Raw genomic sequence first — 21,651 nt, 5'->3', positions numbered from 1 at the left:
TCCATAAGCCTGGGGTGGGAGGCAGACATGTGTACAGAGGTCTTCCTCTGCTATAGGAACTGTCACCTCACTGCAGACTCAAAGAGTGGACAGTGCAGTGACTTTACACTCAGCCACAGGTGTTACTGGAGAGCGGGGTCCTCTCCCGGCGTGTTGTCCAGGTTCTTGATGTCTTGAACAAGGAACTGAGTAAGATATTGAGATACAGTAGAAAAGTTTTATTAGATGGGAAAATATACTTCCAGAAGTGGAAGTGGGTGTGAGCAAGAGAAATGTGGCTCAAAAGGCCTGGTAACAAAGACTTCAGGGTTTTTATTCCTTTTTGCTGTGGGTGGTGACTTTTCTTAGAGGGGTGCGCTTCCTCGATTGACAACTAAGATTGACAAGACTCATTGATTCATTATTTTGTTTTCTGTGCATGTTTGTTCCCAGAATTCAGTCTGTTATAATGATATCAATGAACTTCTGGGCATATACCTTATATTATAATGATGGTATAATAAGGCTCAGGTGAGTTTAAGGTCCTTGGGGACTTCACTGTGTAGGTGCGAGCGATTGGTTTAAACTGGTACCTAATTCTCTGCCTACTGGTTTCTTTGTGTGAGTTAAAAAATGCCTTCTGGCTTGCTTAATTGTGGAAGGATTAGGGCAGACCCCTTCTAGGACAGGATGACCTCAGTATCTTTGCAGGCAGACTCAGAAACTCCCTAATTAACTTTCCCCACCTAGCTCTTTTCTAAGAACCATGAACCCCTTTATTATTAGTATGGATGTTGAGGGACCAGAGGCCTCTTCTTCAATATCTGCTTCCTGCTGAAAATGGCCGTAATCCCTGCCTGCAGGGGTTTCATGTAGCTCTTTCTCTTTCTACCTTAGGGTGAGGTCTTGAGTTTCCTACTGAAGTGCCACCTCAGTCTCTAGACAAGGAAAAGAAGATACAAACTCGTTATGTATATCATATTTGTATTAATTTCTATTATTAATTTGACTCTTATGTAAGTAAAGGAAACAGGCTTGGTTAATATATTTCTTAAAGAGTAAAAAAAGACCTTTGGCTCAAAGTCCTCTCCCCCCTCAGACTCTAAGGGCCCTGTGTGACTTACCACCATTTCTGCTAACAATGGGCAGATGATCCTTATCAATAGCCGGAGGATGAGTCACCAGTGTGGGCAATTATCAGGATTTGAGGGAGGGGTCTTTCCTTTTCTTTTTTCTTTTTTACAAAGGTGGGAAAAAAACTTAACTAGGTTTACTAAAAAGATTAACTTTGCAAGAGATGTCCCATTTCATTTCCTGCTAAAAGATTAAGAATTTTACAAGTGATGTCCCATCTCACAAGTAGTTATTTTAGTATACAGATGCAATACCTTGTATACTTTTTTGCATGTCATACCTTACCGAGGACTTGAGGTTAACATTTCTTTTCTTTTCTTTTTTTTTTTTTTTAGGTGAGGCAACCCTTGGTCGACCTCACAGATTGCAAGAAACTTGTCATCTTACGATCCCTAATTTTTTTTAGTTTTTACACCTATAGCACCTGGTCTTCCTAGGTGATCTCTCATCCAAGTATTAACCAGGCCCGACCCTGCTTAGCTTCCGAGATCAGAAGGGATTGGTCGCGCTTGTTCAGGGCAGCATGGCCATAGATGAGGTTGGTATTTCTACAGTGGGCCTGTGAAATGCTGGTTTGGAAGATGCTCTATGACGAATAAATAGAGATAGAAAGAGAGATACAGTTCAGGATCCAATAATTCCCCTCTTAGAAAATGATGATTCACATTCACATACCAAACATACTAAGAAATCTGTACAGGAGAAATCTATCACGTTGTTTTATCCGGATTCCCCTAAACTTAAATGACCATAGACCTTGGTTGTTTTTCCTTTTTCTTTTATTAATTTAGTTTTTTTAATGCCTATGAACATCTCTGGGGAAAAACTTTCTTAGAGAAACAAAAATCATGCTGCCTCTGAGGATTTGGAAATCTATTTTAAGAGCTACTGATTTGAACTAGAAACCAGGAGACAAATTCTGTTCTGCTTCCTTCTTTCTGTCTTTTTTGCCCTTTAGGCCTTAAGTTTTCTATTGGGTCAAACAGAGGAAATTCCTCCTTTCTACAATATTGTTATTTCACTGGCTTCAAAAATCGAAGACCCTCTTCCTTTGTACTTTGTGTGATACGTATAAATGTGTGTTTGTGAGTGTGTATAAGGCTGTGAGTGTGTGTGGGTGGGTGAGGGTAGGGCGGATGGTCGACCCTAAACTCAATCCTTGTCTCTCATCCAAGGCCAAAAGTCGTGTGGAAGCATGAACAAGCCTCTTGCTTCCTTTCTCCCTGAGAGCTCTGCTTTGTTTCTTGCCTTCCATATGAGAAAGACAGAACATGTCCATGTTTTTTTGTTGGTGCTCTTACCTCAATAGAATCTAGAATATGCTGCCACATAGATGATGCTCAATAGGCCCATTTAAAAAATTAGAATTGCATAAAGGAAATGTTCAAGTTAGAAAATAAAAATGCATTATATTTATTCGTTTCTGAATTTTGGAGTCAGATGGAGAAGTGCTTCCCTACATTGGCTATGGTGATGCATCAAGGGAGTCCCAGGAGATTACGTGCTCCTAAGGACTTCGGGTAGTATTGGGGCAAATCAGCCCATAAGTAAACAGGGCCTGCCCTGCCACGCCACAGAGCTTGAAGCAGGGCCATGCCAAAAACCAAACCCCTATCATCGTTTTATCTTCCAGGACTCACACCCAAAGCCTCACTTGACCCTACACCGTGTTATGTAGAACTGGGTGGGAACTCCCTTTGCGTGGAACAAATAGGATACAGTCCATGTATACTATGCTCATACTGGCACAGGACAGGGCAAATTTCCCCGATTTGGCAGGGAGACCAAGCCCCGCACTGAGAGAAGAAGGTCCTCTGGCAGAGAGTTTGGAAAGAATTCAACAAGCACAAAGAGTTTATTAAAGAATGAGAAAAGCAAAGACAAAAAAAAAAAAAAAAAAAAAAAAACAAGAAAAGGAGAAGAAAAGCCCCAGAGGTTCTGGGGAATTCAGTTTATATACTATTCTTTAGTTCCTGTGAGTTATAGTTTAAAGACTTTGTTAACCCTTTTCCTTTGATGTGGACATACAGTGAGGAAGCAGAAGAGTATGTAGCATGAAACGGTAAGACTATGTAGAGTAAAAGACCTGCTGGCGGTTCCCAGCCTTTAATACCTAGGTTCCCTAGGGCTTTAGCCATAGGGAATGACAATTTTATTTTGTGTAGGGCAGCCACTTAAAAAAGACTCTGTATTTCCTGGTTCCCCTTCACACATGTGGGAAATGGGTTGTTAGCAATCCCAGTAAAAATCTTCCTTTGTTCTGCAGGTGTCCTCCTGGCCTGGCTGCGGGGCTGATCAGCATATTGCAGTCTCTGAATGTAGCTTGATTTAACATTTTAATTCTCTTGCCTCCTCTCTACATTAATACTGTAGATTTGGAGGGCCTTTACAGCTTTCCTAGGGAAATCAGACTTCTTTGAGCAGAAGGGAATGTTTACTTACAGGGTATTTTTTCATCATTAAATATCCTTATTCAAGATCCTCCTCCTGTACAGACTGGTTAAGGGGCTGACCTTGCAGCCCTTAACACCTGCGAAGCCCTCAGTAATCTTGTCTTCTGTTTAGTTCTTGTCCCATTTTCTGATATTCAGGACTTATCTGGTCTTTAGACCATTTAATCTCACACTATAATTTATTTGTTTGAGTGTGGAAGCCCTTTCAGGCAGAGATTCTGTGTCAGTCTCTTTGGCTTTATTGTTGTTTTTGTGTGTGTGTGTGTGTGTGTCCTATGCACCAGTTTGAAGATTTTTGTAATGGTTCCAAGTCAGACTGTTCATTGTGAGATCAAACATACCTCATCACCTGGAGGAAAACTTCTGCCGCTCCCATGCCCTCAGTATACCAGAGGGCTGATCAGCATATCGCAGTCTCTGAATAGAGCTTAATTTAACATTTAAAACTGTTCTTTTGCTTCCTCCTCCATTACTTGCTTCCTACATTACTTGTACCAAATCTTTCATATACATTTGTGGCCAAAAATGGCACATCTAACAAAATAGCAATGGGAACATGTAAATGAACATTTTAATAACTTTTGTTAGAAAGCTTCTAATTCCAGAAAAATCCATGCTTATTACATAGTTGTTTTTGTAGAGGAGAGAGATTCTTTTCAAATTACAGCAAAGTGGAGGAAGAGACCTCTCTTTTTGTTGTTTCCTCTGGGATCGTTGCCTTCCAAAATATATATAATGCTGCCTTTCTGTTACTGCTTGTATATTTGTCCAATTGAGTTTGTCAAACCTTTTGGATGCCCCCAGAAGCAACCAATGATATGTCTCAGAAATTGGAAAAATCTTGCTAAAAGAAGGTCTCCTGAGTGATGACCTCATTTTTGTAAAATATACGGAAATAGAGATAAAGAGAATGTTGAAAAATAGAACCTGGTTAAGTATTTTCATAGTGAAAAGGATTTGAAGAAAATATGCCTAAATGAGGAAAGCATGAAGTGCCAGTAACGTGCTGCTTTATAATGATCTCATAGCCAATTCAGAAATAATAACATTTATATTTTGTTCAGTGTTCAGCTGAAGCAGTTTAGGGAAAATGGTGTAAAAGTACTTATGCTTTTGGTGTGTTTCTTCGACCATAGCAATCAGGCCTGGAAAGCACAGAAGTGATCCCTGGAAGATGAAAATCAGATCCCAGATGGTGAGGACAAAAATGCCACAGCTGTGAGAGTCACGCCTGGGGCCCAGGACCTGTGAGGACCCAGTGGCCGTCTCACAGTACTGTCTCCATGGCTTCTCCAGCCAAAGAGGCCAAAGTAAAGGACTTGCCTTCAGTCCACTAAACAGTGAAGCACAATTTTGTGAATCACTGTTTTCTACAAGGTGGCTGAACTGATTTGGTTTCCTTTTCTACATCCGAAATGGAAAATATATGCACATGCGTAATCTTTTCACTTCTGGAAGAACACAGACTCCTAAAGCAGGGAGGAGGCAAGAGAATTAAAATGTTAAATCAAGCCACAATTGGAGATAGCAATATGCTGATCAGCCCTGCAGCCAGGCCAGGAGGACACCTGCAGAACAAAGGAAGATTTCTGCTGGGATTGCTAACAACTCATTTCCCACACCTGTGAAGGGGAAACAGCAACCAAGAGTCATTGCCCAGGGCTAAAACATGAGGGACCTATGGACTAAAGGCTGGGAACTGCCAGAGGGCCTTTCACTCTGCATATTCTTACATTTTCACACTAGGTACTCTTCCCCTTCCTCACTGTATGTTCATATCAAAGGAAATGAGTTGGCAAAGTCTTTTAAACAATCGTGTACAGGTTCTAAAGAATGATATGTGAACTAAATTCCCAGTACACCCAGAGTCCCTCTCAATGCCTTTTCTCTGTCTCACTGTCCCTCTCATTCTCTTCCTCTGTGAGGAGACCACGCTGTCTGTGGAGTGTTATCCCTTTTCCAATAAACTTTCCTTTTGACTCTAACTTTGGTGTGCATGTTGAATTCTTTCTAGACTTTCTGCCAAAGGACTCCCTTCTCCCTGCAGAGCTTGGTCTCCCTCCCACTCAGGGAAATTTGCCCTGTCCCGCATCACTCCAGTGAGGATATTGGATCCTCAGAGGTGGCTCAGGGAATTGTGAGCTTCCGAGTTTATTCAATCATGCTCTCTTTCTACCCCACGCCCACCCAGACTTGCGTTCCCAAAAGTGCTTAATAAAATGTATCCATTTGGACTTATTCCGGGGTGTGTATTTTCCTTCAGAAGTCCCGCTGGGTTTGAATAAAGAACAAAGTCTCCTTATTCAGACCAGGAAATTTTTTTCATTTGCTTCTCAGCCAGGGATAAAACCCTTTACTCATTTTCTCATATTGAAAAATAATTAATTAATAGCAAATGACCATGCTCCAGAAAATGCAATGCCCCAGTTAAGCACAAGTGCTATAGAAGATTCAAAGATCTAAAACAACCAGCGCTCATACTCCAAGATCCTGAAATCTATATGAGAGAAAGGCCTTGCTGGTCATGTGACCAGCGTAGTTACATGGGGCTTCCCCTTGGAAGAGAACCCCATACTGAACGAGTTTAATGCTTTGTGGGTGCCATCTTGACATTCTTAATAATTTTATTGTTAAATTTGTGTTTTTTTAAGTGAAGATCAATGGGACAATGGAGCATGAACTGGGGGCTTCTGCCGTGGCTCATGTGAGGCTCCATCTCCCGACTCTCCCCACCTCCCTGGATGGGTGCTTGAAGACCCACCCTCTCCCTCCACTGATGGGGCCTAGGTACAGGTGCAGGAAGGCTCAAGGTCAGGCACCTACACCTGTGTACAGAGTCACAGGGTGGGACCTCGGGCGCCTTTAAGGATCTGCACTTACCTTGCAAGTATCCCCATACCCAAGGGAGTGTGATAGTAAATAGCAAATCAAAAACACTATCATAAGTTGAGAAAAAGAGAGAAATTATAGAAGAAAAGAAAAAGAGCTTTTCCTGCTTTTCGAAGAAGGGGTTTTATATTTTTATTTTACACTGGGCTTTGCTTATTACGTGGTTGGCTCTGATGGGAAGCAAGATACACACATAGTATAGATATACCAAAGTAAAGTGAGAAGAAGGTGAGGTTCTAAGGGGCTTTGCAACTTGTCAAAGGTCACATGGCAGGTGAGAATGGAGTAATGTTTTCACATAATCCTGAAGCCCGTGTTCTTTCCCTTATGCCTTGCAACTTCTCCAAATGAGCAGTGGGGACAGAACATTTAGAGGAATGTGAGCTCTTTAAGCTGGAGTAGCTACAGAGGCTTCATGCAGAAAATGGAGCTTTCGTTATGCTCTATAGGACAGCCTGGACATAGACATATAGGGATAAAGGGTAAAGCTACTTTCACCTAGGGGAGTGGCAGCGCTAGGTGGTATAACTGGAGTTTCAGCGACTATGAGGAAACTAGCTTATTAACATTCATAACACTCTCAGATTCTCCTTTATGGCTCCAAAATATCTCATTTAATCTCTATTGGATAGAGAAAAATTGAGTCAGAATGTTTCACCTATCAAGAACCTACATTTTACTATACACTGAGCTTGAGATATTATGTGGATTCAATCCTCACAATAGCCATTGAAACTATCCTTTTGCCCTGGCCTTTATGCTCAGGTTACATCCCTGCATGTCTGAGGTTCCTTTCTCATTCTCACACCTGTAAATTCCAACACCCTGAGCTCCTCCCAGTAAATTAATATTTTAGTTGGTGGCCATGGGCGTTTCTCTAAAAAAAAAAGCAATCACTTGATTATTATTATTATTATTATCTTTTTGTAATTGACACACCTTTAAATTTGATTTGGTCTCTTCATAAAGGAATATAAGGCACATATAAAAGGAGATATCTAAACAAACATGTATATTTCAGAAGTGTAGATGTCATTTATTGTTTAGGATTTCATGACTCACCTTAAAATAGATTGAAGGTATATATGGATGATGTGTAATGGACATCTTGCATATCTGTCAGGCTATGAATCTTTTACAATGGAACTTATATTCCTTGTGTCTAGCATAGTTCCTGCCACATGATTAGGGCTCAATCAAGGATGATCTCAACTGAAATTCAGGTACAAAATAGATTCCACTAATTTTGGCCACTTTCTTCAAATCTGGACGAAGCCAAATGATTTCCTTTCTCTTCTTGCATGGGAGATTAAAAAACAAAAAAGAATTTAAATGCAAAAACAATCCCCCTTGGACTTATGATAGTATCAGTGGAATTCAGCTTTCATTGTCTGTAGCGAGGTTCTTCCCTCTTTCAGTAACTGTTCAAAACTTTTGCAGTCTATCCAAGTCCTCTTTGTCAGCTCTACTGTTAACCTAACTGTCTACTATACCCAGAAAATAGAAGGTATCAGGCTTCTTGAACTGTTATCCTCCATTGCTCAATCTCTATCTTCACCCATTCTTCATTCTGTCTTATCTTGGAGGTTTATTAAAATATTATTTAGAAACAGCAAAGTTTATCCTTATGATTCTGCAGTTCTATGAGTTTTGAAAATGTTTGCAGTCATAAACCACAAGCAAGATCAATATAGAACATTGTCATTCCTCCCCGAAAGTTCTCTGTGTCCCTTTATGAGCAACCTTAGCCCTCATCCCCAGGCTCTGCCAACCACTCATCTGTTTTCCGTCCTTTTAGTTTTATATTTCTAAAATGTCATGGAAATGGAATTATACAGTAGGTAGTCTTTTGATTCTGGCTGCGTTCACTTGGAGTAATGGATTTGAGATTCATCTGCGTTGTATGTCAGTGGGTTGATCCTTTCTTTTTGCTAAGTAGTATTTTATTACATAAATGTACCACAATTTATCTATTCAATCATCATTGAAACACATTTAGGGCTACGGTCATGCTACCCCGAATAAGTCCAATCCTGCCTGGTCTCGGAAGCTAAGCAGGGTTGGGCCTGGTTAGTACTTAGATGGGAGACCACCTAGAAAGACCAGGTGCTGTAGGTGTAAAAAATAAAAAAATTAGAGATTGTAAACTGACAAGGTCCTTGCAATCTGTGAGGTCAACCAAGGGTTGCCTCGCCTAAAAATAAAAAAAAAGGCAATTGGGTTTATTTCCAATTTCTTGCAATTACAAATTAAACCATTATAAACATTCACATACAGGTTCTACTGTACACATATATTTTTATTTCCTTTGGGTAAATGCCTAGGAGTGGGATTTCTGGGTCATGTGATAATTGCAATTAACTTTTATGAAAAATTGCCAAACTGTTTTCCAAAGTGATTGTATCATCTTGAATTCCTATCTCTGTTCACAAGGATGCTTTGAGGGAGCAATGTAAGATTGTTTCAGTTGCCCTACATCTTTGACAACACTTGAAATTTTTAGTTCTGTTTGCTTGTTGTTTTTAGCCATTCTAATATGTGTAGTGGTTTTAATTTGCATATTCCTAACTACCAAAGAGGTTCAACATCTTTTTATGGACCTCTTCAACATCTGCATATCTTTTTTGGTAATCTGCCTTTTCAAATATTTTGCCTACTTTTAAAACTGAAATGTTTTCTTATTATTAGTATAAAAGTTCTTTATGTATTTTAGTTATAAGTTCTTTATTAAAATACATCTTTTGTATATATTTTCTCTCAGTCTGTCTTTTATTTTCATAAAGTTTCATAAATAAAGTTTCTTTTGAAGAGCAGAAACTTCTAACTTTATTGAAGTCTAATTTATTAATTTTTCTTTTATGAATTTTTAATTATGATGTTAGCTGAAGGTTTTTTATAGATGACTTTTATCAGAATGAAGAAATTCCTTTTTATTCCTAGTTTGCTTAGAGTTATTGTGAGTATATAAATTTAGAGAGAGATGTATGGCATTAAATACTCAGAGAAAAGAAATGCTTTTCTATCAAAATGATCATATGGCTTTTTATTTTTACAAGAAATATATTGAATGATATTGATAAGTTTTTACATATTAAAGGAATTTTGAATTCCCAGGAAAAACTTCACTTGGTCATGATGCACTGTTATTTTTATATATTGCTGTCTTCAATATGCTAATATTTTTGAAGATTTTTTTAACCATGTTTATGAGAAATATTGGTTCGTACTTTTTTTCTCATAATATCTTTGTCTGTTTTTGGTATCAGTGTAATATTGGCCTCATAGGATGAGCTGGGATATGTTAGTTTCTCTTTTATTTTCTGGTAGAATTTGTATAGAATTGATATTAACTTTCTTTTGAATATTGGGTAGAATTTGCCCATGAAACCATCTGGACCTTGAATTTTCTTTGTGAGAAAGTTTTAAAATACAAATTCAGTTTCTTTCATTGAGAAAGTTTTAAAATACAAATTCAGTTTCTGTCATTGATATTTCTTCTTGAGTGAGCTTGTGCAGTTTGTCTTTTTAAGAATTTTGTCCATTTCGTTTAGGTTGTTGAATTTTTTAATATAAAGTTGTTTGTAATATTTTCGTATTCTTTTAATGGGTGTAAAATCAGTGAGGAGGTGATATCCTCTTTTTATTGGTGATATTAACAATTCATGTCTTTTTTTTTTTTTTCCTTGAACGTCTGACTGGAAATTTATCAATTTGACAATATTTAAAAGAAACCACTGGTGCTTTTCATTAAATTTTTTCTTTTCTATTTTTTTCAATATCCAATTTAGTTGGTTTTTGCTCTTTATTATTTCTTTCTTTGTGCCTGCTTTGGGTTTAATTTAATATTAAACCCAAACCTGTTTTCAGGTTTCTTAAGATGAATACTTAGATCATTTATTTGAGACCTTTCTTTTTTATACTATGAGTATTTAATGCTACAAATTTTTCCGTAAGCGCTGCTTAAGACACTTCATCCCACAAAGTTGCCTTTAAATTTTCCTGTTTTAAAAACAATTATCTTTTATGTTTTATGCAGTTAAGCTTATATATATCTTTCCCCTTGTAATGTTTTCTATACTGTTAAGCTTAGAAAATCTTTTGCATTGCCAAAATCAGATCAAAATTTATTTGTATTTTTTCCCTGTGTTTTTCTTATTTGCTTCTTTTACGTCATGTACATTGTTTACATGTATTTTTAAAATTGAAATTAATATTTTCTTATGGTAGAACCTACATTAGCTTGCCCAAATAACTATACCCTCATCCCAGGGCCATTTAGATTGAATTTTTTCCCTCCTAACAGCAAGTTTGAGCTCTTTCTTGGGTATGGAAAAAATGACATGAAAATGAATTCATAAGCTGACTGTACCATATCAAAGTGGAGCTTTGGGAGAGTTGAGGAACAGAGGAGGGTATATGTTATGAACTTAGTATATGAATTTAGGGTCATTAAATAAAAGACATTAGCTACATTTAGGACCATTAAAGGAAAGGAGTGATTAGTTATATAATGAAGAAAACAATGAAGAATATAAATATATTTCTTGCTTATCATTAACAGGTATGGCCAATACAATTTGTACTTTGGATCATTATATTCTACTCATGCTTCTCTTCTGATACTTAACATTTATAATATTTTAATAGTTATTTGTGTTTTATAATAGACAGCAAATTCTCTGAGAGCAGCGACTCTTTGTGTCTAGTTCATCCTTTTATCCCTTTCAGAATGTTCTTCCAGTGATTTCCATAAGGTAGAAAGTCAATAAGAATAGAAGGAAGAAGGGAAATAAAGGAAGGAAGGAGAGAAGAGGAGGAAAAAAGGCAAAATGGACAAAGGTAGTATAAAAGGAATAAAAAATGGAGAGTTTAGGATACAGCAGGAAAGGACAAGGAAATTATAGTCAAATGGACTGAGTGTTTTTGGTGACAATTGGGTACATGAACCCCTTTCTATTTTTATGGTCACATCTTTTTTCCTTCGTTTAGAATATTTTCTCACTCGTACCACTTGGGGAGGTTAGTTTGGAAGAAGACTGTGGAGTGAGTTAAAACCTAAGCTAAGAGTCTTCAACTTTGTCTTAGAGTTGATGGAGAATTTTAAAAAGTTACTGAACACAAGAGCAATGTAGGCAAAGCAGTGCTTTAGAGCCATAGATTAATAGCAATGTTGAGGATGGAAGAATGGGCAGCCTGGAAGCAGGAAGAAAATTTTGGTGTTTTGGCATTGACAGGCTTCCTCTTCTTGGCATAGAGCTGAGTGTCATTTCCCTCACATCTAGATATGGTCATGTGACTGCTCCTTACCATGGATAATGAACAGATGTGGTCATTTTCTATCTGAAGAAGTTGAAAGCAGATGTGTCTTCTCAGCTGTTGATCTAAACTCCCATTCGCTAGCTCGATGATTTTGGAATAACCATGGAGCTACATATGGAAGACAGGGAAGCTACATAAGGAAAAAGCTGGAATCCATAAATCAGCACTTGGCCAACCACTCACCATGAAGTTATTTGTATTGGACTTCATGTGAGTGAGAAATAAAAGTTTCTTTTGTCAAATCACTGAGCTTTAGGTGTTGCTTATTACAACAGCTCATGCCAATTATTCTGCCTATTAAAGTCATTGTAACAGGGACAGTGTGTAATGGTCAGGACAAGGAATAGAGTATGGGTCGACAGATGAAAAGAAAGATACAAATGGGAGAGGCATTATAGAGGGAAAATGCCAGAAGAACCAAGGATGACTTTAAAGTGAGCCTGAAGACCTGGAGAAATTGTCAAAAGAAATAACAAAGTCAAAAAAAAAGAACAAACTGATTTTGGGAAAAAAATGCAACTTTTATTTTAGACATGTTGAGTCTGATATATTATGGTACATTATGGTATATCCGGATATAATGTAAATGCCTGTAAAATAAAAAAAGAAGAGTTGAAAAAATAAATTGTGTATGAAAGAGAGAAAGAAAGGGAAGAGGGGGGAGAGGGAAGGGGCGAAAGAGAGGAAATAGAAAAATAGAGAATTTAGGTCTCATAATAAAACAGGTAACAGTTAAAATAGATTTAAACTTATGTAAATAAAGGCAACAAACCGAGTGAATTTACTATTTTGTTTGAGCACTAGAGTAGCAAGCAAAAGTCTTATCTTTGTCACTAACTATACATATGACCTTGGCCATATTTTTTAACCTGCTCGAGTCTTAGTTTCCTCATGAGGGGTTTGAATAGGTTTTGAAACAGTGCTTTCAATCAGAACCACCCGTGGAGGTTTAAAAGTCCACATGTCTGTGCCCTTTCTCAAACCTACTACATCAGTGTCCAAGGTGCAGGTACAGCCAGCACGAGGCCCTTCCATGTTGGCGATTTCACCCTTTCAGTGTGAGCTGGGCAGCTTAGCCATGAATTTCACTTACAACAACTTTTACAAACGGTGTCTCATTCTCTCTATTTAAAAGTGTTCACCACTAAGTTATGGGTAGGCATGATTTTTCTAAGCCAGTATTTTAGTCAAGAAACATTCTAGAAGCAGAAGCCTCCTTACTAATGCTCCCCCCGCCCCACTGCCCCCCACACACCCTATCTCAGCAAGGCAAGAAGTTACACTTACCAGCAACTGCAAAGAGAGGTCACACAGTACTAGTAGTTAAGAGTGTGGACCGTGGAGTCAGATTGGGCTCAGGTTCTCACTTGCTCTGTGAAGCTATGTAATGCTGAGGAGTCATTTAACTCAGTTTTCTTGTCTGTGAAATGAGACATGTACAAAAGGTAACCTATAGCATTGTTATGAGAATCAAATGAATCGATATATGCAAAGTGCTCAAAAAGCGCTAGAACATATCAAGTGCTCCATAAATGCTATCTGTTATCATGACCCAACATATAGACTCAGAACTCCTGGGGATAAAGTAGAGGATAGAGGGTAATACCTCCATCTGCTCTCATGTCTATAGGTGGAGAATTGGCTTGCTTTGGGGAGACTTGGGAGCCAGATATGAGAGAAAATTGGCAGAGGTACCACAAAACTGTAATCCTTCTTGCTGCTGCTATCTCAGAAAGATTTTTAAAAGCAGAACATTTTACATCCACCCCAACTGAATAGCCAGTGTAGTGGAATTCCAATGAACTAGGTAAGCCCCAAACTGCCCAAATGACTGCTTTTTAAAAGACCCATTTAAAAAAAGCCACTAGTTAGGAAATCACTGTAGTTGTAGATCAAGGACTTCATATATGTTATTTCTTTGCTTACTGTAGTGATTCTCAATATTTAATAATTTTGCAATTTCTTATTTGTTTTTGCATTTCCCCGCCTGAGTTTGTGATCCCCTCCTAAAACTGGCTAGCCTTTTCTGATTGTGGCATTATAAAAATTACACAAATTAAACTTTATTCTCTCTCTGTTTTTTAATCTGAGAATTTCTCTATGTACCTCAATATAACTAGAGATATATAAATCTTAGTTTTCACAGTGTTTTGAGTAAGGTTTACTGTAAAATTTTGGTTAAGTCTGGTAATTAGGCAGGGAAATCCCTGAGCCTCGCTCCTCATAAAGCCCTGAAAATTGGCACCAACTCTAAGGGGAAGGAGAAATAAAGTCACAAGGCTATTTGTTTCGAAACAGGCTCCCTCAGCCACTGTTCTTGCCACCAGTCTCGGGTCCATTCCTTGAGAGGAGAAATTCAATGAGCAGGGCAGGGATGAAAAGATACTGAATGAAGATCTAGCTTAGGTCTCAAGGGAGGACTTTACCGGCAGGGGAGATCTTATTAGGAATATGTTCTTATATGTCTATAAGATGTTTGTGTAAAATAAACATCTTGTAATGTTTTCAAAGGGTGGAAATTGAACTCTCAAGTGCAACATGGAGCAGATAAGCAGGGAATATTTACAGAATGACCAAGTGGTGAAATTTCATTAGTGACTAAGGAACTTCATTGATATTAGATTATGTGGTTGGGTCTCGATCCCGATAAAGGAGTTTGCTGGGGTGTGTCGGAGATATGACACGGTCTTTTCCAAAGAGCTCGGTCTGAGAAGATTTCCACACCTGAAAGCCAATATAAAGGGTACAAGCTGCACCAAGCAGCCTCACTTGCTCCAGCACCTCCTTCCCGTCAGGCGAAATGAAAATCTTTGTGAGTATTTGTTTGTGCTTCCTTATAGTCTTGTGGTGGCTTCCTGCAGAGAGTGTTCATATCGAATATGTGCTGTATTTCAGGGTTCTGAGACAAACATTGTGCATGCATTTAAGTTTCTGTGATTGAATTAATAATGTTTTTGGCAGGAACAATGTTGAATATTAAGTAAGACAGTTATATGTCCATTGTGTGTTTTCTGAGATGTTTACTAAAATATTATAAAGAAAAAAATTAGAAATATTTAAGAATGTTAATTTGGAGGATTTTTAATAAAAACTCTTACTGTGAGCTTTGGAGGGAATTTAGGCATTTTAGTACAAATGCATTTACTATCCAAAAGGGAAGTGAATTTTAAAATAATATTAGTAACATCAATAATAATAATAATAACTGTAGCAGCAGTCATTTCCCAAGTGCATACTAGGCCCTATGATAAACACCTTACATGAATAATTTCATCTATTCACATTAACAGCTCTATGAGTAGTATTACTGCATTCCACAGATGAGGAGCCTGAGGCCCAGAGGAATATGATTTTCCCAAGCTAGTAAATGTGGGATTTAGGCTTGAGATTTATACATTTTAGGACCCACTTGCAGGAGCAGTAGCGGCCAAACATCCTTGCCATGACGTCCCTTTTCCCTCCAATTGACCCCAGCCCTGATCCCAGTCTCCCATTCCACCCTGCAGTGCTGCATGGGCAGTAGGCCATGTTCTGAGGCAGAGTGGCACTCCTTCCCCCAGCCTCTGTCTCTTATTCTCACTTAGCTCCTGGGGGAAATAGCAAATGGCAAGTACCTCCCCATAAGGTGTTCAAGACTGTCAGCTTAAAGACTTCCGTGCCCTAAGAGTCTCTTGATTCTCCAAGAAGAGACCTAACCTGGTAACACAAATCTATAACCATTGTGTATTTATCATGATGTTGGTGGATGGTTATTTGGGGGCGGGGACACCTCCTTAGTTCTTTCTAATCATACTACTAAGGTGGTCAGTTCTCCAATCATCTGTAAAACACTCCGTATTAGACTCATAAAATAGAATACATAAGCATGTCAGAGATTACTAGAAGCCTGAAGTCGGGATGATGCATCCCTATGTAAGTAGGCAGGTTAGATATCTGCATACAGCTTTTTGTTGGACGCTCCACATCCAGTCTCCAGGAGAGAAATGTTATTGACTATATGGAAAATGAAGTAGAAAATCCTACTGACGGTTCTTCAAAATATCTGCCTTCCCGCAGACCCCTGCCACCAGCAGTTTTCAATGACAGTGTGGCACACTGTGATGTTCAGAAGAGACAACACAAAACCAAGATTAGCTCATTGGATCAGACTTTTACATAACTACAGAAAACTGTCAGAGCTGCCTCAGTGTCAGTCTCATGGCCTGCTGGCCTAACACGTGTCTGATGGTATCACTAAGGCGTGGGTTAGTAGGAGAATAGGGAGGATTTCCTTGGTGTCAGCCTCAAAAGTCAATCATGCCCCCAAGCATCTTATTTTCATAGTTTCCCTTAGGAATCCATTGTGTCCGTTGCCCATGAATCATTTTCAATCTGTTTAACCTTCTTACTCTCCAGGAATTAAATAATTTTTATCTTTTTACCAGTGAATGCAAATTAATCTCTTATAATTCAAAACCAGTGTGAGTCTCACCAAGGTATTTTCAGAGTAAAATCAGTCCTTCCTCACTGCCCACCTGCCCCAAGTTCTTCCCGGCATAGGACACATGCTGTGTAGAAGGTTTTGATGTTGGGAAGGGCTGGGGATTGGGTGACAAAAGTAGAAACTTGCATCTGAAAAATATCACGAACTCAATAAATACCTTTCAAAAGAGTGAATGTGTGTGTGTTTCATACTTTAGAAATGGATCATTGACCACCCATGATGACTCACCAGTGTCCCTCAGTGTGCTTTTTCTGAGACATTTACACTTTTCCTGTCTAGTGTCCCCTTCAGTGATTAGCCTACAAGGAATGGAAGTGACTGCTCTGTTTTTCAGGTGGTATTTCTGGTGGTGCTGGTCATCTTTGGAACACAATCTCATGGATACGATGTGAGTCGATTCATTATGGACTTTATAGCTTGATGGTGTGAGGAGAGGAAAAGGAAGATACAAGATAATTTGAAGAACAGTAGAGTGTCCATATAGTCTATTTTGGAGAGAATCCCAGAAATGGCCAATAATGGAAACAATGCCATAATTTCTTTCCAATTGCAATACCTTAAAAAATGTAACCTATTACTTTCAAATGTCACCAATCTCATTTCTCCTGTGCTGTCATTGATTCTCCCATATAATATGTAGTAAGCTATGAGGAAGAGTTTTGCACTTTTATTTCAGTACGTACTTTTGGTCTGCCCAGCAGAGAGGTTTCAGGCTTCAATTTCTTGGTCGTAGCAGGTGGACAGCTTTATTTTGCTGGGAGGGATCCTTTCAAATGCATGTGATTAATGGAAAAACCATTATGTCTTTGTTCTCAATCTAGGTTTATAACATCATTAGCCCAAACAACAAAGGTGGCAATGTTCAAGAGACAATAACAATTGACAATGAAAAAAATACCGTTATCATTAACATTCATGCAGGATCGTGCTCCTCTACGACAATTTTTGACTATAAGCACGTAAGCAGCAAGGGAATTTTTATATTTTATAAGACTGGGTTTCTGAAGGGCAGAGGGTAGTCATTTAGTACATATTTGAATTCCAAAATCTACTCTTTCGATTCCACTAGAATTTTCTTACTTCTGTTTTTTTCCCCTTTAAATAATCAAACTATTGATTAAAAAACAAACAAAATCACTTCTAAGAAAAAAAATGACAAAAAACATACACTTTTACTTGACCTCTGCAAGTGGAAATTGGGCATGCGACAATGTCTCATTACAGGCTCAGAAAAAGTGACCGAAGCTCAAAATAGTGTCTGGCACACAGACGCTTAAAAATATTTGTTGAATGAGTAAATCAATGAATTAGGGCTTCTAATACAAAAAAATTATGCAGAAAAAAATTATGAAAAATGGCAAAATAGCAGAAACCTAGAACAGCTATACACTATGTATGTGGTATATGCAATAATTCATTCTTCTTCTCTAAGAAGGAAAGTGTGTTACTTTAAAAATACCAAATTATTTCCAAGATTTAGTTACTGTTATTAACAATGAGTCTCAGAAACCTGCTCAGAAAACTTATTCTGTCCTTTATCTATTTATTTATTTTTTGTTTTCCATTTGTTTCACTGATGCTAGTTATAAACCTGCTTTAATGTAGGGACAGAGGATATGAGCACTGTGGATATAAGCAGGTCGTCTGAATGTGCTTTTCTTCTTCTTTTCGCCTAGAAACCTCGTCACACATTTCCTCCCCATTGATATTGGGAGTTCCAGAACACAGTTGAAAGTAGAGTCTTTGAAAGATATGGGTTAAAAGGAAGTTGTTGTGAAACGGTTTTTAAGCAGTTGTCAGGAAAATCCCTATTTTAAAAATTGAAGTGGTGAGGATTTGGTTTATGCGGTTTCCACTATCATCGGGCTTGGTCTCCGTCTATTTTTGAATTTTAGGAACTTGCAATTTGAAAGAATTGAAAAACAGGAAGTAGAAGGATTTATGTTATATACAGTCTTATAGGCTGCATACGTATTTGAAATTCTGTAGAGAAAATTCTACTCTAGATGAAAATTGAATGGCCTTAGGCTCCTTCTGGCTCCAAGGTCCTCTCCCTCCACTGCTCTTCCAATCCCAACTTCCTTCAACCCAGCCATCTTGAGTTTGAGGCAGAGAAAAGATGGAGAGAAGATGGTAAAGGAAGGAAGAATAGAGGAAGCATGTATGTGTGTGTTACGGGGGGATGAGGGTCGGTGTGGGGATGTTAAGGAGAGTTTCTGAAGTAACACCATCCAATAGAACTTTCTGAAACTGTGTTTTCCAGAAAGAAGCAGCCACTGTGTGTACTGAGCACTTGAAATGCGTGACAGAGGAAGTACATTTTAAATTTTCTTTAGTTTGAGTCTAAATTTAAATAGCTACATGTGGCTAATAACTAACATATTGGAAAGCAAGGTTCTAAATAATATGGAATTTACTCTAAATTGAGGAAGAGGCTGGGTGAAGTCAATAGAAAGAGACAGAGACCTGCTGCTTCTCAGTCTTTCAGGACCCTGGTTCTGTCACACAAAACGTAGGCCACAGTCATGGGTTTTCACAATTTCGGAGATAGACATGACAAAGGAAAAACTAAAATACTATGAAAAAAAAAGTCAGACAGTAGAACTGATTGCAGATTGAAAGGTAATCACATGTCCTCACTGTGCAAGCTTAAGACTTCTCAAGGTTCAGATGTCATCCTCTCCAAGTGCAGAACCCAGGGAATCAGGAGGGGCAGTAACCATACTTTTGGTGCCTCAGGGTTACATCGCATCCAGGGTGCTGTCCCGAAGAGCCTGCTACATCCTGAAGATGAACCATAAAGCCATCCCTGCTCTGGACCAACTCAAACGGTACATCTATGAGAGGAAGGTAATTCTGGAGTACGCTTAACTAGTCCTTGTTCTTGAGGCAGCGAATACTGGTGCCTATAAAGAAATGAAGAGGGTGAGGGGGAAGATCCTATTACACCTTATAGTAGATGTGATACCTTCCACTTATTAAAGTGTTTTCACATTTATTGTTTTTGAGGCAGGAGTACATCTCTTAGCTTGATTTCCACCATGCAGTCCCAAATACAAGAACTTATAATAAATTCCAGTGTCTCTGTAAAAAGAATTGAACAGCCTCTGATCTCGGAGCAGGGCTCTAAGAAATAGTGACTGGCAGGAAAATGAGTGGTTATAATATTTGAGGATACAAGGTGCAAAGAAACTATACAGTGTAGTGAGGATAAACACTGTAATTCTCCCTCTGTAATTTTCCATTTTGCCAGCTTTGGCATAAGTTTCACCCCCTCTGGGTTTCATTGTCACCAGAAGCAGACTAACACTGGAAATAATGATGCTTCTCTTATGACCTAGTGATCAGAAGGAGATGATGTCTTGAGATCCCTGATTACCTTCTATGTAATAATCTGAAAGGGGAAAAGTCACAATTCAGAACAAGATACTCCAGCTCATGTCACTTTATTTTACCCAATTCCATTCTAACATACTGATCTAGGCTTTGAACAACATGTTCTCCAACAAATATACCTGGGTCAAGTACAACCCTCTGCAGTCTCTGATCATAGATGTGGACTGGCTCCTGTTTGGGTCACCCATTGAGCAGCTCTGCAAAGATGTCCCTTTGTATAAAGGGGAAGTGGTTGAAAAGACATGTGAGTACCAACAAATCTTTTCTTCACCAAATATTTTCTGAAAGCTCCAATATGCTTATCCGACACTGCTAGGTGTTGTGTGAAATACATTAAAAAAAAAAAAAAGTGAAACAAGACTCAGTTTGGTTTACTTTTGGACTTAGATACTGACCACGTATGGAAATTTTGCTAAGTGTTAGGGGGATACAGAAATGAATAAAATTCTGCCCCCAAGGAACACATAGTCTGGTGGAGAAATTGACCAGTTAACATATAAGATGAAAGAAAAGAAATAGGACTCCTGAGTGCCTAGGAAAAACTATTGGGTTCTTTAATGTACAGCATGATGACTAGTTAATAATACATATTGCATATTTGCAAATTGCTAAGAGCAGATTTTAAGCATTCTCGCATATGCAAAGAAGTTACCTATGCTAACTACATGAGGTGATGGTTGTATTTTCTTGATCTTGGTAATCATTCTATAATGTGTGTGTATGTGAAATCATGTCATGGACTTTAAATATATACAAATATATTTGTTAACTATTCCTCAAAGATGTTTAAAAAAGATATATTCTCAGAATCTAGGATAAATTCGGTCCAAGAAAAGAGCAGGCAAGTGCACTAACAGAGAAGGAATAAAAGGCCTGGTTTATCCAGGTAACATATGTCACTGCAGTCATCACTGGTGTTTTTACATGGAGTTTCTGAATGTGGCAAAGAGGCCAGGGTAAAAGACAGGTGGGGCCACTGATGTTGAACTGAACAACAACAAAAATTCCTCAGACTAGTGGAGAGTAGATGAAGACGAAAAAAATTAGCATTCGACACATTTCCGCTGCCCAGAAAAAATTTTTACTTAAGACTTTTTGGTATAAGGTCGTTATTACTTATAAGTTAAGACACATAGGCATGGCATCAATGCAGAGTGTCATAGCATCAACTAGATCGAGCCATACAGCACTCACAGGAATTGTCATTCTGTTTAAGCTAATACATCATTATCCTTTGCCAAACAAGTATAGCTAAAATCTTGGGCAATATGAAATTACATGTACAACCCCTAGTCAAGACATTTATAAAAACATATTGGTTTGCTGCATTCTAATAATATATTTCTAAATGCTCTTTCTTTGAAACTGTTCCTCTTTTTCAGATAATGTCGGTGCTAAAGGCTGTGCAAAGGCTGGGCTCCTGGGTATCTTTGGGATTTCCATCTGTGCAGACATTCACATTTAGGCATCAGCCCACTGGCTTCATCTTTCCAAAGAAATACACCCTTTGGTTTCCACTAAGCAGCCAAATTAAATTCTTTCTCAATATCACAACTAGTTTTGAGATTCAGCAGCGAAACATAAATACCATATTTACAGACTGGGTGTTTGCTGTTTGTTTTGTAAATAGCAAAGCGATGCCGAATGTTGTTTATGTCAATTGCCAGGATATCAAGTAAAGTGCATAAAGTGTAAAATTCCCTGATAAGGGGTCTTCCCACTTTCGAGTGCCCCCTCTTGCAAGAGAGCTGTAGCTCTGCGCTTCAATAAACCTATTGCTCTACCTCTTAAAAAAAAAATTCCCAGATAATATAGCTGGGTCACACATAGGCTGATCAGTTGGAGGGAGGAACACTACCCATCACCTAGGAAAAGAGGCACCTCACTGAGATCTTGACAGGAGGGAGGACTGATCTAGGAAGGCCAAATCAACAGATAGATGGAAACCATTTCCAATATTTCAAATAATTTGCATAATATTCCTAGATCGATGGCTGA

At 38.4% G+C, this 21,651-nt stretch overlaps 1 protein-coding gene and 1 pseudogene across 1 annotated transcript; one reads left to right on the top strand and one right to left on the bottom strand.

Annotated features, from left to right (window-relative positions):
- Positions 1–1,525: 1,525 nt before the first annotated feature.
- Positions 1,526–1,648, bottom strand: LOC118606125 (annotated as a pseudogene).
- Positions 1,649–14,155: 12,507 nt separating this feature from the next.
- On the top strand, positions 14,156–21,253 carry GKN2 (gastrokine 2). Its single transcript, XM_036224827.1, has 6 exons — positions 14,156–14,586; positions 16,592–16,645; positions 17,079–17,216; positions 18,997–19,107; positions 19,741–19,897; positions 21,036–21,253. The coding sequence occupies exons 1-6, from the start codon at positions 14,575–14,577 to the stop codon at positions 21,116–21,118; spliced, it is 555 nt and encodes a 184-aa protein (XP_036080720.1). The 5' UTR covers positions 14,156–14,574; the 3' UTR covers positions 21,119–21,253.
- Positions 21,254–21,651: the final 398 nt, after the last annotated feature.

This window comes from Rousettus aegyptiacus, unplaced genomic scaffold (assembly GCF_014176215.1).
Source record: "Rousettus aegyptiacus isolate mRouAeg1 unplaced genomic scaffold, mRouAeg1.p scaffold_m13_p_7, whole genome shotgun sequence".
Lineage (NCBI taxonomy): Eukaryota > Metazoa > Chordata > Mammalia > Chiroptera > Pteropodidae > Rousettus > Rousettus aegyptiacus.
Note: the sequence above shows the minus strand (reverse complement) of the source record. Positions and strands in the feature narration are given on the sequence as shown.

Excerpts from the sequence above, each read along its gene's own strand:
- GKN2 (XM_036224827.1), top strand. Across the intron at positions 19,108-19,740 it reads GGTACATCTATGAGAGGAAG|GCTTTGAACAACATGTTCTC; the intron begins GTAATTCTGGAG and ends ATACTGATCTAG. Across the intron at positions 19,898-21,035 it reads GGAAGTGGTTGAAAAGACAT|ATAATGTCGGTGCTAAAGGC; the intron begins GTGAGTACCAAC and ends CCTCTTTTTCAG.